This window comes from Pogona vitticeps, chromosome 4, assembly GCF_051106095.1.
Source record: "Pogona vitticeps strain Pit_001003342236 chromosome 4, PviZW2.1, whole genome shotgun sequence".
Classification (NCBI taxonomy): domain Eukaryota; kingdom Metazoa; phylum Chordata; class Lepidosauria; order Squamata; family Agamidae; genus Pogona; species Pogona vitticeps.
The window spans coordinates 134,308,109-134,326,504 of record NC_135786.1 but is presented as its reverse complement, the minus strand read 5'-3'; the positions used below and the strand labels follow the sequence as shown (position 1 = coordinate 134,326,504).

Here is an 18,396-nt window from a genome sequence, read left to right as displayed (position 1 = left end):
ACAGTAGGTGGAGAAGGATCTCAGAAGTCTTCTAAATCCTACACGTAGTTGACAATAAAACGGAATCATCAACATAGAGTTGAAATTGGGCAAGAGGCAAGTTTGGGTTGGTGAAAATTGGGGTTACTTAAATTTCTAACTAAGCCATTGACATAGAAATTAAACAAGGTGGGGGCTAGTATGCATCCTTGTCTCACTCCATTAAGCACAGTGACTTGGTTGGGTAAGATCCCCGCGGAGTTACAAAGAACCCACAAATGCGTATTTTCATGAAGTCGCCACATCAGCAGGAGAAGCCGTTTATCAATACTTGTGGTCTCAAATTTAGACCAAAGGCGTTCCCTTGGTATGAGATCAAAAGCAAAACCCACCCATGAACTTGCTACCAGATACTAATAGGAGAGGGAAAGTCCCAAGAATTCTTTGTCCTGCTCTTTCATTCAGCCATCCCAGCCCAGCCCACCGCAACAGCGAATAATCACATTCAATGGCATTAATTGGAGACTGTGAGTGAAGGTGAATTAATAAACTATTTTGGGATAGCAGCCATCGTAAACCAACGATCAATGAAATAGCAGCCATCGTAAACCAACGATCAATGAAATAAAATGTCATTGCATGTTGCATAGGTAGAAGAAAATTGGGGAAATTAAACATCCCTGTGGTATGAATGGATTGAGCTACTTCCTGAAGCTATTAATCAGTATGCCAGTCACAGGTATGCAAACAGGAATGCATGTACAGTATCTTTTTCCAGCAGCATGGCTGATTTCGCTACCCAACCTAAGCCTAAACAAAAAAGAAACGACAAAAGATTGTCCCTAACCAGAGCTCATCAGTATTAAAAATGAAAGTCAACCCATTTTCAAAAAAAAAAGCTTCCTAAATATCTTTCTGGATAACTCAGCAAGTGGGATACCTGGCTGTGGAGTTGGGACCTCCATTCCCCACTTCGCCTCCCAGGGAAGAGCCAGGATGTGTAGCCTTGGTCAAGCTGCACAGTCCCTGTAGACCCAAGAAGAAGGGATCAATAAACTGCTTCAGAGTACTCTATACCTAGAAAACTCTGGAAATGGTTGCCATAAGTCAGAATCAACTTGATGGTACATAAATATTGTTATTAAGCATCATCAATTACTTTGTATTTGACCAAAAAACCCTAAAAGTTTGCATAACCCACAATGGCCCCAACCCACAGAAGCTCACATGGAAGTAAATATAGTAAATACAGTATATGCATTTTCAAGGCAAACATGAAGCCTTGACACAGTATGTAATTTGCATATATATGGATTTGATCACCCATAGTTAAGCGTAATTTCCTAAAATACCCTTCTAGCTTTCATTGGATTGAATTATGTGGTACCACACCCTTTCATATTTTAAACCACTTTGGTGGACTTTCTTATGAAATAGTAATACTTCATAAGCTAGCTCATGTAGTTTACTAGTAGCTTTCTCACTAGTTTACTAAAACCTTTTGAACCTAGAGTCTTAACACAATTTCTTTTCTCTGATTATATAAAAATATTGAGACTGAAATAAATAAGTGTATGTGTCCATGCTATGGTATAACATGGTAATCCTGATGCAGTTTCCATAATAGTTAACAGGCAAACAAAATGATCGCACCAATGGGACACCAACATCTGCCAAGTACTGGAGACTTTGTCAATCATGAAGTGAAAAAAACAGAGACCTATAATTTTAACCTGCTTCTTGTTCTCTTCTGCTTGAAGAGCAAAAATTCCATGTTTCAGTAACAAGCAAGAAATTACATTATTACACTGCTCAATAAAAGTGTTTTAATTTTCTTTATGAATAACCTATCTGTTTTATCTCCTCACTCGCAGCACCTGTTTGACTCTGTTAAGAATAAATTCCGTCAGGAATCGAAATGCATTTACTGTATTGTATTCCTACACACTGCAATGACAGAGTGAAGTGACACTTTTATACTTCTTTTCTAATTAACTTTTAAAAATACTCTTATATGGAATAAATTCTGGAAGATTTTTCATGCACTAAAAATCTTATATATAAAAAGAGAGTTACTATTAAAAGATTGTTACCTTGCTCTTCAACAAAAAAAAAAGGTTCTCAGAGTGGCTTAGAAAGATGAATAATGACAGCCATTCTCTTAGATTCACAGCCTAAATGATATGATCCAAAAGGAAAACAGATTGAGACGGAAGAGGAGAACACAAAACATAGGCACTACTTTTTGGTTATAAAGTTATTATATTTGTTCTTTCTGGCCATGATGTAGGAAGGAAAGCATTCTGTAGTGCTCCTTTTCTACATGAGAAAAAGAGTTTGGTCTTTCTCCACTTTGCTCTGATGTGATTTCTGATAAGCAGTTGCACAGTCTTCCATTTAGTTTTAGCCCTCTGAGCAAAGATAAGGTCTCAATATGCAATATTTCAGCTTTGCAGATCAAGAGCAACATGAATCACGCATTCATCGTCTCGACCATCTATAGACTAGCCCGCCAAGGCAGTCCAACCTGTATTTGGAAATGTGCCAGTGCAATCTGTCAGAAACGGACAATGTGGATCTTGCTCCTTAAAACAGGCATTGATCAAAAAAGTTCCATAGATTTCTTCCTGATAAAGAACAAGCCTTGGAAGTAGGGGAGAAATGCAACCAGTTGACTGACACTTCACCAAAGCCAGGTAGCCTGCCTTGACGTTTTGTCTGCCTACTATGCGCTCAGTTGTTTCTCTGACAGGCCCTTCCAACAGTCAAACAAGCTGATTCTTGAGAAGACATTTTATCTTCCTGAACAGGCTTGTTAATTTTCCCGGCAAGTCTGAAGCTGCATGATATGGGAAGAATCTCACTTAAAAACAGCCATAACAGTTAATTGAATAGTGATGCCACAGTCACAGCATTATCTGGGCCAGACTGGCATCATCCCTGGCAACTGTTTATGAATTATACAAAGTTCTTTACCAGTGCATAAGCACATAAACAGACTGGCATCTGGGACTAAGTTAAGAGAGATCAAATGCTAAGCAATAATAATTATGTTTTGTCAAGTAAAATGCTAAAACATACATATTAATTTCCTGCATAAACACAAGGCACTGTTCAAAACACAGATAAAAACAAGATAAAATAATATTCTGATTTCACACTTACATATGTAACTCAAAAAAATAGAGAGACCAACAGGAATCAAACCCGATATCAGGTGCTGTTATGTGTCCTCAAGTCGTCTTCAGCTTAAATCAACACTATGAATTACTGACCTACAAAAGGTCATTAACATCAGTGCTCAAGTCTTAGAAACTGAAGGCCATGGCTTCCTTTATTAAGTCAATCCATCTCATATTCGGTCTCCCTCTTTTCCTGCTAACTTTAACTTTCCCCATCATTACTGCATTTTCAAGCAAGTTTGGTCTTTTCATGATACAACTAAAGTACAACAGCCTCAGTTTTGTCACTTTTGCTTCTAGAGAGAGTTCAGCCTTGATTTGATCCAGAAAGCACCATCTGTCTTTCCAGCAGTCCATGGTATCTGCGAACCAAACCATCCCCCCCCCCATCAGCTTTCTTAACTGGCCAGCTTTCACATCTAAATTTAGTAACTGAACACACTAATGTAGGTTATCTTGGCCTTGGTCTTCAGTGACACATCCTTAGGCTCAAAGATCTTCTCTAGTTTCTTCATAACTATCCTTCTCAGTCTTAGCCTTCTTCTGATTTCTTGGCTGTAGTCTTCATTTGAACCGATGACTAAACCAAAGTATACAAAACCTTTAGCAATTTTAATTTCTTCACTGTCAATATTAAAGTTCTGTAGTTCTTTTATAGTAATTACCTGTCCCTTCTTAATGTTCAACTGCAGTCCTTTATTTTATCCTGGTCAGATAGGTGTTCCTTTGTTGGTCTGTCAGGATCCTTGATTTAAGCTTAAATTTCCCTTTGATTTCTTTGATGTTATGGAAAAGATCTCATTTTCCCTCTTTGGTTGTCCTCTTTTATTTCTTTGTATTGAATACTGTAATACTTCTTTTTGTTTCTATGTGACAGTCAGTGAAAACATGTGTTTAAGATTCTGAACCTATTTATGTCATATTTTATTTTGACTTCTATCTGGGTAAAAGCAAAACCACCACTCACCAAGTCCTTTTTTGACATCAGATTGTTGATCTGTAATTGGATAAGGCCTATTTGACAGGTTTTGGCAGGGGATGAAAGTTAGATCTTGATTTTTTTTTTCGTCTCATGGCCTGCAAAGGCAACTAATTTCTCTGCAGTAAAGAGAATAAAGTATCTCTAAAATTCCTTCAGGCCAACAGAGCAAAACAGAGCCGAGCTGAATACAACTGTACTTACATCTCTATTTTTCCAGGGGAAGATGTTCTTTTCATATGTCTAAGAAAATTACAGTTGCCACATGACCTACCAGTCAAAAGGATCAGTGTTAGATCTGAAGAGAGCTCAGCACTTCAACCAAATTTTCTAAAGACACCCGAGAATTCTACATAAACAAATTTCAAACCAAACCGGGATTAATCTTACAAAGAGTTCTCTAGTAAGGTCTAACCTACTAAATCTAAAAGGCAACCTAGTAGAATCAAATTTACTGAAAGCATTTTAGCTGAAACTAACTCTGAATAACTTAACCCCTAGTAGTGATCAAGCTGAGCCACCAAAATATCAGAAATATAAACTTTGAACTCTCCACCAGATGTAGTGTTTATCAAGATGAAACTGTCGTTTGGCAAATAGCTGTTATTTTTACTTCTGGTTTGATATGAACTATTTTAAAAAAATTCTTATTTATCTTGGCTTTTCTTTTCTTCTGACTACTAGCTCACAGTTTATTAATGCAAATCTCGTATTTATATAGACTTTAAATTAATCAGAAGCATTATTTACATTATATTTTGATATTATGATTCGTTTAATGATTTTTTTCAGTTTTACTCTAGTTTTGTATATTAAAAATTCAAAAACAATATCACTATTCATTCCTGGTCCTGTCCGGGCAGAAACAATACAGCTTCTCCATCTACTACTTCCCATTATTTAATCTTTTTAGAGCTATATTGGTTATCTGCTAATGTCCATATGTACAAGTCATCTGTTCAGTTGCCTGAAGCATGTATTTGCAATAGATTGTGGACTTCATTGAATCCTGAGTCATTTTCATGCTTCATTTCTGACTTCTAGGCCAAATTCTCCAATAATGTTTAGTTTTGCTTTAGTTTCCACTTTTTCATTTCAGTCACCTATGGTTATCAGCACATCCTCTTTTGGCATATCACTAGTTTCCATCAAGATGCTTGAATCAAGGTTTTTTATTTCTTCCTTTTCAGCACCTGTACATAAGCCACAAACTTGAATTCTGGTTATGTTGATGGGTTTTCCAAGAAGTCTGATATAATTCACTCAGACCTTGCATTGTTGTCCCTAACTGCCTGTGCTACATCTTGCCTCGGTATTCTTGCCACACCGTCTCTTCTGATTTTGTCATTTCCAGTATTATCTGTCTGAAAATGTCCTATTTCAGCACACTTCTGTTCACTCACACCAAGTACTGCAATCAATTTCTTCCTTTTCAGTTTCCCATATACCTTGACTCATAGTCGTCATATTCCATTTATTTTCGTTGTTCAGCATCCAACTTTCCTTTCGTCTTTGTGCACATCAGGCAACAGACATCATTTCCATTTTAATTTGGTTGCTTCATTAGTGACAGTGCTATTCACACTTGTCCTTTGTTCTTCCCAAGTGACTAACAAAAAATTTTAACCACTAAAAAGAATTAATATACTGGTTGAAATCCTTGGCGTAGCATAAAGTTACATCTGTGCAGGTTCACAGGGAGTTACACCAAGGCAGTCTGTATGTCTGATTATGCAACCAGATGTGTAATGAACCATGCTGTCAACTGTGCAATGAGGTATGCAACAATGTACACAACTGAGTGTGCAATGAACCACAGAGCTGATCATGCAACAACTATGCCCACAGAACTGCTTTCTGGATAGGACTTCTGTCCTAGTGCAAATATCACAATGGCTTGTGCAACTTGAAGTTATGCAGGCATCAGAATTCTGGCCAGTGATTTAAAAACATCAAGTTCTCCATATCTCCTATATACTTTCCAAAGAAAGATGTATAGTACTGCTTTAACAATAATTAATATTTACTGTATAGCTTTAAAGATATTTAGAGCTAGTATAACTTAGAGAGATAAATGCAAACCAAATACAAATTCTTAACAGGAGAAGACCAACCCTATACCTCCGGGCCAGACATTATAAACCAGAGGCAGGATATGGTGCCACCGAGGTCCAAAGAAATCCCTGATCACCCCTTCCTACATGGAAGATCTAAAAAATTTTTTTAAAGAACATGGCTTTGCTTTAAAAAAATCCTATTGTGCTGGGGGGACATGAGTAGTAAATCCATCATGTTTTGCACCCCCTTTCCCAGCTGGAAGGAAAAAAGTTTTCCCTGTGGCCACTAGAGGGCAAAAATGGGCATTTTCAGGAAAAACTCTTCTAAGAAAAATACAGCCGAGGAGTGGGTTTGGAGCCACATGAACATCTGTCACTCTCCAAGGTCCATGAGCGAATGTTTATGGCCCACAAGACCTCTAGTAACTGCCCATCCTATAAATGTTTCCTCAAAAGTTATGTTCCACAGTTTTCTGGGATGCTTATTTCAAGGTAAGGTACACAGCTATAATTCCTTTATGAGCTAACCTGGGAGTAACTGAAACATACAGAATGATAAGTCAATGGGACTTTTTTCAAGCTAGGCAAGCATACAGGACTGAGCTGGTAATTATTCTACTTTACTTAGGCCAAAGGCAAGAAAATAAACAGCAGAATAACTGAAATCAATCTTGTTTTTAAACAGGATTGTCCAGAAGTAACAGGGAATTGCACACAGATGCTTCTACAACAAGGTTTCAGGCAAGATGATGTAGATTAAAGGATAAACTGAAGCATCTTCAGTTTCTTGTTCTAGGCTCAAGCAGCCTGTTTCAGTCCATACAGATGTTTCTTTACTTTGCAGACAGAATGAGGATACTACTGGTTAATAAAGCTGGGTGTCTGATCTATATACAGTTTCTCTGAAATATCTCCTTGTAGAAATGCAGTCTTGACACCTAGGTGCTTAATTTGCATCTGTTTGCAGATTGCCACACATAGCTTTCTTATAGTGCTATACTTGACAACAAGAGTAAAGGTTTCATCAAAGTCTTCTAAATACTTCTTTGGGAACCGATCATGCCTTGTAGTGTTCCACTTCTCCTTCTGCACCCTTTTTCATCTTGAAGATCCACTTGCACCCAGTGGCTTTCTTGTCTTTAGTTAAGGGCCATGTTCCATTCTTGTGTAGTGCTTCTATCTCTTCTCTTCCATCTCTTCCTCTCCATCTGGCAGCTTGAGCTACTGGCATCTGTTCAATTTCTTCCTGGGTTGCTGGTTCATTCACCAGCAACGGCCTTTTTAGATAGGTCAGGCCAGCTGGTGGTACACTTTTATTGGGTCACAACGAGTATCTGATGGCTGTCTCTAGATCATGTTGTGGCATCAGTGCCTTTTCTAGCTTAACAGCCTAGACATATCCATTTCTATCTCCTTCTCTTGGGGTATTGCACTTAGAGATGTAAAATTTCTTTAAAAATGTCATTTTTTCCATAAAAATGTTTTCCTGTTTTTTTTTCCAGAAAAAATGGAAATTCTCAGAAATTTTATATTTCTAGAGAGAACTGAAATATATAAAGTCTCAGAAGTCTTTCATTGTCTTCATGTTATATAATTTGAATACTATGTCATAGACATATTATTTATCATTGTAAAAGAACATATTCCACACTCCATTTTTTGCACCCTGTTCATTTCTGACTGGCTCCTGTGCATTACTGTAACTAGGATGGGGCAGGTGAGATAAGTGGTGCTTTTCGCCAGGGTGCCAAATTCAGGAGGCATTCCTCTTCCCTCAGACTTCCAAAATTAGCCCAGCATCCTGGTCAACTGCCAAAGGAAAAAAAATAGCAGTAGATCCAACTGCCAGGGGGCAGCAGAGGAAAGTTGACTATTTCCTTAAATATTTAAAGAAATGGGAAAAACTGTACAAATAACAATGTCCCCCCCCATTGTTGTTTACTTTTGAAGAATAGCATTGTGATTGGGCAAAAAAGGAGTTAATTATATTATAATGGCAGTTAGATTAGTAGTTGCAAGAAACTGGAAACTGAAACATATGTTTTTATTAACTAAATGCAGGCTTCCTTGCCCCACCTCCTTGTCTGAATGGGCAGCTGCTGGAGGAGGAAAACACACACTGCGATCAGTGAGTGGGCAGCTGGTGAATGGGTAAGCATTTAAAAGAGGCAGGAGAGGATTGTGCATGGCACCCACAGAACACCTGCGCAGGCATGGCACTGAACCGAAGTTCATGCCCATCTCTACTTGTTAGTATTTCCTATGTTGTGTTTGTATATTGTAGTATTGCTAAAATAAAAAATAATATATAAGTGTACACATATGCACACACACACAAAATGGAAAATCAGGCCCTGCTGCGGAACCACAGCAGAAATCTACCCAGGGCTTGACAGATTGGGCCTCTGGACTAGACCTAGATGAGAAACCAGCATCCGGTCGTATGGCTGATCGACACAGATCACGTGGATAGACCAGGTCTCCCCCTACTGGATAATTAACTTAATAATATATTTTGTATGTTAAATAAATCATTAATACACATACACACAGGAATAGACAAATAGATTTGTTTTTGCAACTCTGACAATGCTGCTGATCCTCCATGGAGCCGACCAAATGCTGTCAAGGTGTTCAGTGCTGTAATTATTTCTTGTATTATTTTCACACCATGAATTACAAAGTTGATTTGGGGGCACATTTTCCAATGCTTGCGCCCAGAAGCCCCAATTACTACTTATGGTTCCACTTCTGCAGCTACCACATGTAGAAGAAGCAGCCAGAAATAAAAACATATGATCAAAATGTCTAGACCATGGGTTGCTCTTCACTGACTACAAGGTGCAAACCGAGTCACTGTTTTTTCAGTTTCCTAAACCAGAGGTGACTAACTGGAGCAATGCAATATCACTTTAGAATTTAATAAGTTTCCTTGTCATCATAGACAGCTTGGAATTCTACGCAGGTGAGCAAATAAGATGACATAGGAGCGTTGATGCCCTGCTCCAACAGTCCTTGATTCATTTTAAAAAATGAATCGTATACATCTTACTTGATTCATTAAAAAAAAACCTGTCAAAAAGCTGTTACTTTGCCAATAATCATGTGACTACCCAATGTGGGATGTAGAAAGGGGACTGTCTTTTGCATCTTGGCACAGTAGTTAAACTGCTGTACTGCAGCCTAAACTGTGCTCATGACCCGGGGTTCAATCCCTGGTAGCCGGCTCAAAGTTGACTCAGCCTTCTATCCTTCTGAGGTCAGTAAAATGAGTACCCAGCTTGTTTGGGGGGGGGCAATGTGTAGCCTGCATAATTAACTTGTAAACTGCCCAGAGAGTGCTTAAAGCACTATCAGGCAGTATATAAGCTGCATGCTTTTTGCTTTGCATGAACAAACAAATCATTAGCTTCTCAACAGTCAAGCAAAACAAAAAATGTAGGCCAAAAACTTGCAGTTACTGCAACGCTACCTAAAGCAATTATTTCATAAGCTCAACCAAATTTAAACCACTGAGAAAAAAAAGTCCAAAGTTTCAACAATAAGAGATGGAATGATGTTTTAATTTAATTTCTATACTGGTCAATAGCATAAACTTTCAGAACACCTTGTAAGAAAAAAAAATATGTTTGCTCACATCTTGAAACTAGTTTTTAAAAAGTCTTTTTTAACAAACTGAGCCAAGTTTTTGGAAGTGCCTAGCTAAGTTCACAAACGCTAAGAAGCAACTGACGAAACCAAGAGGGCAGAATCAATTAAAAGCTTCATAGAATTTTTAAGGGTCTAATTGTACACTTGACAAAGAACCTTTATAATGTGCAGAAGAAATAGAAATCTGAAGGCCTCTAGAGAGGGGGGGGAGACAAATCTGAAACAAAAGCATTTGTCTCTCCCAGCCCCACCCTTAGATATTGGGGAGGGTCCAAGAAATGGAAACAAGCTGAAAAAATGAACTGGAGAACAATTACTAAAATGTTTAAGATAAAGTAGGCAGCATGCCATTACCTACATACACTAGCATAAGTCAAAAGTAGCAAAGTGCCTCTAATTAAAGAATAAATACTGGCATTCTTTGTTGCACACTAAGTCATGCAATGAGGAATACATGTGTTGATTCCTTAGTGACAGCTGCAATTTACACCATTTGACATAACAGAATACTGTACTATAAATAACAATATGCTAGCTAGTGTTTTTATTTTGCTATCTGGTCTTTCCTCCCCCAAGAGAACTTCTAAACACAATAAGGTGTCAATGCTGGAAAGAAACTTTGAAATATTACATGACACAGAACATCCTCAGGCTCTAGGTTAAGCAATACAATAATGTTTTACCAAAACTCTTTCTCCTAGAATATAGTGGCAAAAGGCAGTGTTTTTGCACCACACAGCAGCTCATTCCTCTTGTTTTTTCCCCTACATCAGACTACTCCATCTTCTTAAGCATGGAAAAAGTTAGAAATGATGTGATTGGAAATGATTACACCAAATCCAGAAATACAGTGGTGCCTCGCTTAGCGATTGCTTCGTTTAACGATGAAATCGTTTAGCGATGACTTTTTCGGAGCGATCTTGCGCTCCGTTTCACAATGGTTCCTATGGGCGATTTTCGCATAGTGATGTTTGGGACCATGCTTTGCATAGCGATGACAGTTTGGGTCCCCCTGTTTCGCTTAACAATGGTTTTGACAGCCTCATGTTGGCTGTTTTTTAAATGTTTAAAAATGTTTTTAAAATGTTTAGAATGTTTGAAATCATAAGTGCACTTAGTAAACCCTTTGTTAAACTAATTTGACTTTGTTCCGACTCTTTTTAAATTTGTTGTAATTTTTCCCCCATTGAGATGCATTGAATAGGTTTCAATGCATTTCAATGGGGGAACCGTGTTTCACTTAGTGATGTTTCCTATGGCGATTTTCGCTTAAGGACAGCAATCCGTTCCCATTAGAACAGATTATCCACTTTTCAATGCATTTCTATGGGAAACCGTGTTTCGCTTAGCGATGAAATCGCTTAACAGCGATTTTTTGGGAACCAATTATCATCGTTAAGCGAGGCACCACTGTAAACTGACATGAAAGGGCAAAGAAATCTCACCTCAATCAAGGCAATCTTTCAGCTTTTAAATGTTCATGATTAATATGATAAAAACAAAGGATTAGAAGCAGAAAACATTAATAGTAGTAAGGTAAAGGTAGTTTCCCCTTGACAAATTGGCCAGTTGTGTCCGACTCTAGGGGGCAGTGCTCATCCCAATTTCCAAGCCATAGAGCCAGCGTTTTGTCTGTAGACCTTGATGGTCACGTGGCCAGCGCGACTAGACACAGAATACTGTTACCTTCCCACTGTGGTGGTACCTATTTATCTACTTGCATTTTTACATGCTTTCAAACTGCTAGGTTGGCAGGAGCTGGGACAAGCGACAGGAGCTCACTCCATCACATGGATTCGAACTGTTGATCTTCCAACCTTGCAGCCCAGAGGCTTTGCAGTTTAACCCACAGCACTACCACATCCCTGTAGTTGAGAAAATGAGACTGATATGAAAATTTTTCATGAAGCAAATTCATTATTCAATGTCTTACCACATAGCATGGTAAGTTGCAACTACAGTAGGTCATTGATTCAATGGAACTTATAGGAGTTGATTTACCAAATCTGCACTGATTCAATTTGCCTTCTCTAGGGTAAGTTACTACACTAAGCAGCAGGATTTCAGCCAATAAGTCCCAGGTGACCTTCCTGCTATTTCTCAGCACTTTTTCATAAAATTAGTGCCTTCAGCATCTGTTTGATGCAACAGAGGAGCTATTATAACAAAATAATTACTTAATGTTATTATTGTGTTTATAGTTTTGTTTGCTTTCAATATTAATCTACTGTTGGCATCTCATAAACTGGCAAAAAATAAGAGATGCTAGATTTCAAGCTGCAACAAACCCACTGAATTAGGCTCGTAAATAGCAGATTCTTATAAGTCTCACTGATCCTACTCTTGTTTTTACTATTGAAATCAGCTCTCATAAGATATCAGTTCCATCTTGATTTGTAACAAACATTTAATAAATTAAAAAAATTAAAAAGAATTAACCAGCAAACGTGCCCTAGTTGTCTGAATTTAAAAAGCAGATTCTTGTAGAAGTTTAACCAATAGGTTTTCTTTGATAAGGTTTTCATGCTACTGTACTTATAAAAATGTATCCAAAGACATATTTGTATTCAAGTTTCCACCAGATTCTTCATGGGAAAGGGGAGTAGTAACTAACTACCATGGATGCCTCCTTTGAAATGTCTCTGTAAGCAAACTATACTTCTAAATTTAATATATCCAAACATAACATATTTGCTCATAAATTATCTATAATGCATATAATGCAGTTTATGTTCTTAAACTAACAGTTATTTTAAATCTGTATATGGTGCTTTTAAAAGTACTGTGCATTTCTTTGACTATTTCCATCTCCTCAGAGAGAAAAATGGCTTTTATATGGCTTCAACATTTCAATAAGTTTTTAAATATCTGCAAATAAAATGTAATTTCTCTTAGGACCTCAAATATCATTCACATTTCTATATAAATTAATGTTCAGCTATCATATATTCTACATGTCCACATGATTTGACCTAAAAAGAGTCACTCTGAGGTCCGCAAAACCACTGTGATTTCTTAATATCCCTGCTGCATTATACAGTGATTCAAATGCCAAGGTTATCAGGATGGTGGTTTCCCTGAGAGCTCTACAATATTGTAGCTTAAACTGAAAGTCAGTAATATCTTGTTGATAACTGTTTGCGCGCATGAAATATAGTCTTTTATTGGCATCAACAAGACAGAAAACGGCATGCATTACAGAGTGAGACTGGTTCCTGTAGGGCAGAGGTCCCCAACCCCAAGTCAGCAACCTGCAGCCTAGACAGGCCCAGGCCCCAAACACAGATCTCCTGCTCCCCATGAGTGCCCCACCGCAAGCACAGGCGTGCACATGTGCACGAGTGCCCCGTATCACCGTACGCATGTGCACATGCACACGAGTGCCCCCACAAGCACTGCTGCGCTCCACCCCCTCCAAGCACAGCATGCACATGCATGCAAGCAGGGGGTGCAAGCGCTGCTGCGCGCATGCTCCACCCCCTGCAGGCGTACCACACCCCCACAAGGGTGCCACACACCCCCAACCAGTCCACAGTTCGGAAAAGGTTGAGGACCACTGCTGTAGAACACGGGTGGAACATAATAAAATAAATAATGCTCCAACCACACAGTAACACATGACCTCCCATTTGCGCCAGTATGCAAATGGATGTCTCCTAATATTGTAATCTTCTTACACATGCGCAATGAGGTCCATGATATCTCCTTGGGCAAGGCTTTAAAAGTTGAGCCACTTACAAGCTGTACATTGCACACATGCTCATCTTAAAAGGATCCTAGCCATAACAAGTTGGTCAGAGTTATCATTTACATACATTTTTAAAATAAGTAAAATTTCCAAACACAAAAATCAGCAGCAATTACTGTATATTTAATATTAAATTTCTAGCAAATAAATTACAAGCAACAGACACTAGGTAACATAAAATATTTGTCTTGAGTTGCAGATGCTTGTAGCTATCCTCCTCTCCACAATTAGGAAAACAGAGCTTTGCTGCAGTCTCAAAGGCAACTCCTAGTCCTACCTCTCATTTCCCATCTGTGTCCTCGGTCCTAAAGCTTTCCTATCTCCATTAAGTTTTAGAACAGTGAATACTCAACACGTGATTTGGAAGCTATAGTTGCTGCATCATGTCACAGAGCAAGTACTGATCATTAACCTTAACTGGCAGATCTATTAAAAGAATCTAGAATCTGAAACAGAACAGTCCATGACCCGATCCTTCCAGTCCACCTCGTCCTGTGTAACATATTAAACAGCACCAAGGCATGTCCTACACACAGAGGCGATCCAAATACTCCGCTAGGCATAATAGAAAAAAGATCCTTCTCTGTGAAAAACAAATACTGTAGCCCACACCAAGGCGCAAGCTTTTAATTCAACCTTTGCCTTCCAGGGAGATTTGATCAGTGTGTGTCGGGAGACATTAAAACATGCCATCCATCCCTCAATGGAGTTGCTCTTCTGCCCAGTCACCACTAACTATACACCATCTCCATCTGAAGATCATATCTGCAATTCCCCTGGTAGGTCAACAGCTGGAACTTTAAAAAAAAAGTTAAAAAAAATATTGGGCCGCCCCTGCACCATAACCCAGTGAGTTCATGCAGAATTAATCGTTTTGCGGAAAAGTCACTGAAACCTCAACCTTCAAGCCCCCAATGAAAGCTGATAACACTTCACTAGACGGAGGATGCAACTCCCCTTTTTCCCGCGCGAGGCTCTTCAACGGTCATTCACAGCCCTCGAGCGATACGATCCCTACCTCACCTGCCTCATTGCTTAGCAACGAGAAAGGCTGGCCACGCCCACTAAGGCACCGCCAGGTCTCTAGGCTATACCAACTACGGACGAGGGGAAGGGGAAGCAAGCAAAAGGCCGGTAAGGAGGGGCGTACCATTTCCCCAAGAAGGGAAGAGGGAAGCGCAGCCTCACCTGTCCCGCAGATCCGCCTGGAGGCGACGGAGTTGCTCATCGTAGTCGTCACTACCACTTCCAGCCGCAGAAGGCTTCCACGTCCCATGCATGGGTGCCCGCACTCGAACAAGCGCGGCAACCAGGCCTCCACGCCCTTGTTTATTTTCCGGGGTCTCTAAGCTACAAGGTTCGCTCCCGACATGCACCACGGCCAACTCTCCTCCATCGCCGGCGCAAGCCAATCACATGCCCAGGCAAAGAGGAAAAGCCACGCCTCCTTGTAGAATGCTGAAGCAAGGGGGCGGGGAGAGGAGCAAGGAATGTTCCCAGCCGCGTGTCCTTTAATTTTCATGCCCCCGAAATGAGTTCGTGCTGAATTCAAGGGAATGTCGTCACAGGTAGGTGCGCATAACAGCAGCCTTTTTCTATATACTGAAGTAACCCGGTTTAGTAGGATTTACTTAGTAATATGGTTATGAACTCTACGCTTAACGTTGTTTTAAATTTTACAGTTACATGAAAAACAATTGGTTTTAAAAGTGTTCCAGATTGGTTGTGTAACCTTGGTCATTAGTTTGATCCCATGCCTGTTTACTCGGAAGTTCCAGTGATTTCAGTGAAATTTACACCCAACTGAGTGTGTGTAGGGATGCTGTCTAATTCTTCACCTAATCCATCAATCACCTCAAAGACTGCTTTTACTCTGCTGGTAACTCTCTTTTCCACCCGCCCAAGAGCCTCTGTGCTCAGACTGCATAAATGCCTTTCTAAGTCTGCTGTGGAAGACTTAAATTGTTTAAGATAGAGAACCCAAATTTTCAAAGTTCTGGTTCTCATTCTTTAGGGTACCCTGAGTGAAACATCCAGGCAAGAAAAACTTAAGGTCAGCCTTCTTTGCTCCCTTCCCACAGAGTGCCAGCTTTTACAGTTGTGTTCAAAATTATTCAGCCCCCAATGCTGTAAAGGGGTTTAGGGACTATAGTGTACATTTGGAATTGTATTCAGAATGAAATCCTACAAGGACGTTTTAAAGAACCAAATGCAACTAAAATAACATCAATTGTTTATGTAATACAGTAGTAAATGTTTCTTTTGTGGTTTCTTCATTGCCACAATTATTCAACCCCTTAAAGACTACCACTCTGAAGAAGAGAGGTTCATTCAGGTGTTTTCGATCAGGTATTGAAAACACCTGTGGATGTCACCGAGCACCAATCAAGCATAATAAGCACCAATTAGGCAGCTTTAAAATGACTGTGATACTCAGCTCCTTCTAGACATTTACTGGTGTGGTTACAAACATGGTGAAGTCAAGAGAATGGTCCAGGAAGACAAGAGAAGAGGTGATTTGTCTTCACAGGAAGGGCAATGGCTATAAGAAGATTGCAAAGAAGTTAAACATACCAAGAGACACCATAGGAAGCATCATTCGCAAATTCAAGGCAAAGGGCACTGTTGAAATGCTACCTGGTCGTGGAAGAAAGAAGATGCTGACTTCGACTGCTGTGCGCTACCTAAAGCGTAGAGTGGTGAAAAGTCCCCGTGTGACTGCTGAGGAACTGAAAAAAGATTTGTCAGATGTGGGTATAGAAGTTTCAGCTCAGACAATAAGGCGCACACTGCGTAATGAAGGTCTCCATGCCAGAACTCCCAGGCGCACCCCCTTGCTGTCTCCCAAGAATAAGAAGAGTCGACTGCAGTATGCCAAAAGTCATGTGGGCAAACCACAAAAGTTGAGGGATAGTGTTCTGTGGACTGATGAAACAAAATTAGAACTGTTGGGCCCATGGATCACCGCTATGTTTGGAGGAGGAAGAACAAGGCATATGACGAAAAGAACACCTTGCCTACTGTGAAGCATGGCGGAGGGTCAATAATGCTTTGGGGCTGTTTTGCTTCTGCAGGTACAGGGAAGCTTCAGCGTGTACAAGGTACCATGAATTCTCTTCAGTACCAGGAGATATTGGATGAAAATGTGATGCAGTCCGTCACACACCTGAGGCTTGGGAGACATTGGACCTTTCAACAGGACAATGATCCCAAGCATACCTCCAAGTCCACTAGAGCATGGTTGCAGAGGAAAGGCTGGAACATTTTGGAGTGGCCATCGCAGTCACCAGACTTAAATCCGATTGAGAACCTCTGGTGGGACTTAAAGAAAGCAGTTGCAGTGCGCAAGCCTAAGAATTTGACTGAACTGGAGGCTTTTGCCCATGAAGAATGGGCGAAGATACCCGTAGATCGCTGCAAGACACTTGTGTCAAGCTATGCTTCACGTTTAAAAGCTGTTATAACTGTAAAAGGATGTTGTACTAAGTACTAAGATTGAATGTCACTTGGGGGTTGAATAAAAACTAATAATGATGTGAGCACAGAAAAGACATTTGTGGTTATTTCATTATAAACTTAAGGTTACATTTCTCTGACCTACAAGTGCCTCTTTCATGTAAATGTAAGCAAGATGACTGAATGATCAAAATCAATGTCAAAATGGCCAAAACATTCAATTTCAGTGGGGGCTGAATAATTTTGAACACAACTGTAACTATGAAACCTTGTGTATTTTTGTCTGCTTTGCTACACATTTTGTAAAAATATCACCTCAATATGCAATATGGGTAATTCATAGGATGCTCATCCCAGGAACAAATGAGTCACAGATTTGCGAACCAAATTTTGAAAAGTTTTAACTTGGAATTTAACCAAATTTTAATCGCCATCACTAGTCAAGTCCACAGACCAAACAAGATAAAGTAGTTGGGCTTGAACTCACTGTTTTCCCTGACAAAAACATGTATGGTCTCTTTGGATATCATGTCTGTAGCACATTTTTAAAATGTTTTTTCAAAATATTTTGTCCATGTTGATTTTATGTTCTGTTCAGCTTTTTTCACAAATCTATAGGTCCCCTGAATTATGTGTTCTTATGAGAAGCCACGTTTCCTTTCTCTATAGAATCAAGCTGCCTAATGCATGGAACACCAGTTGCAGAAAGCTTGGCCTTTGCTCAAACAGTATACACAAAAACATTGCTAAGAACCAGTTATCATGAAACCAAAATATTTAAGGGTCACCAGCTATGTTGTCCATCTTTTTCATTCATCAATTAATGGTAGCACAGGTGGGTAGACAGCATGCAGTAGCCACATACTACATGTTTCCAGTGCTACAGCATGATAAAATAGCACTCCAGCTTGTGATATAACTGTGATCTGAAAATCACTTAAAATCTTTATTAATAGTTTTGTTTATTTGTTTCCTTTTTGTTGTGCAGTTTTAGTTGGAGAATTGAGAGAGACAGAAGTAACCAGAACAAGGAATTAAGTACTTTGAGATAACTGTACTTTGACACAAGTGTGTAACAATAGCAATAAAATATTATTTCAAGGAATTAGTTGTGTTAATCTGTTGAAGAAACAACAAAAAGTCCTGTGGCACCTTTAACACTAACAGATTTTGCTTGGTGTAAGCTTTTGTAGATTGTAGTCTACTTTTTTGGGTGCATTGAGCCTACCTCCAGTAGAAAGACATTTTTACATTAATAGGGCACTTAAGAGCATGAATTATAATAAAACTGCAAATGCAAGACATCTAGCAGGTTGGTGGACAATCATTGGTCCTTAAGAATCA

The 18,396-nt window shown here is 39.3% G+C and overlaps 1 protein-coding gene and 1 long non-coding RNA gene across 6 annotated transcripts in view; one reads left to right on the top strand and one right to left on the bottom strand.

Moving 5' to 3' along the window:
• The window catches only part of KIZ (kizuna centrosomal protein), a 108,647-nt gene extending 93,639 nt beyond the window's left edge, over positions 1–15,008 (bottom strand). For 2 of the 5 annotated variants that reach the window (XM_020790540.3, XM_020790541.3), the window contains exon 1: positions 14,785–15,008. In XM_020790540.3, coding sequence (XP_020646199.3) covers positions 14,785–14,876 — 92 coding nt within the window. In that variant the 5' untranslated portion in view covers positions 14,877–15,008. Of the gene's footprint in view, positions 1–14,497; positions 14,565–14,619; positions 14,645–14,784 lie in introns of those variants that run through there. The other 3 variants (XM_072998440.2, XM_078392559.1, XM_072998433.2) reach the window with 3 other exon arrangements.
• Position 15,009: 1 nt separating this feature from the next.
• LOC140706811 (uncharacterized) lies at positions 15,010–18,157 on the top strand. The gene is made up of 2 exons (XR_012086683.2): positions 15,010–15,164; positions 18,041–18,157. It is a non-coding gene; the product is annotated as an uncharacterized LOC140706811 (long non-coding RNA).
• Positions 18,158–18,396: the final 239 nt, after the last annotated feature.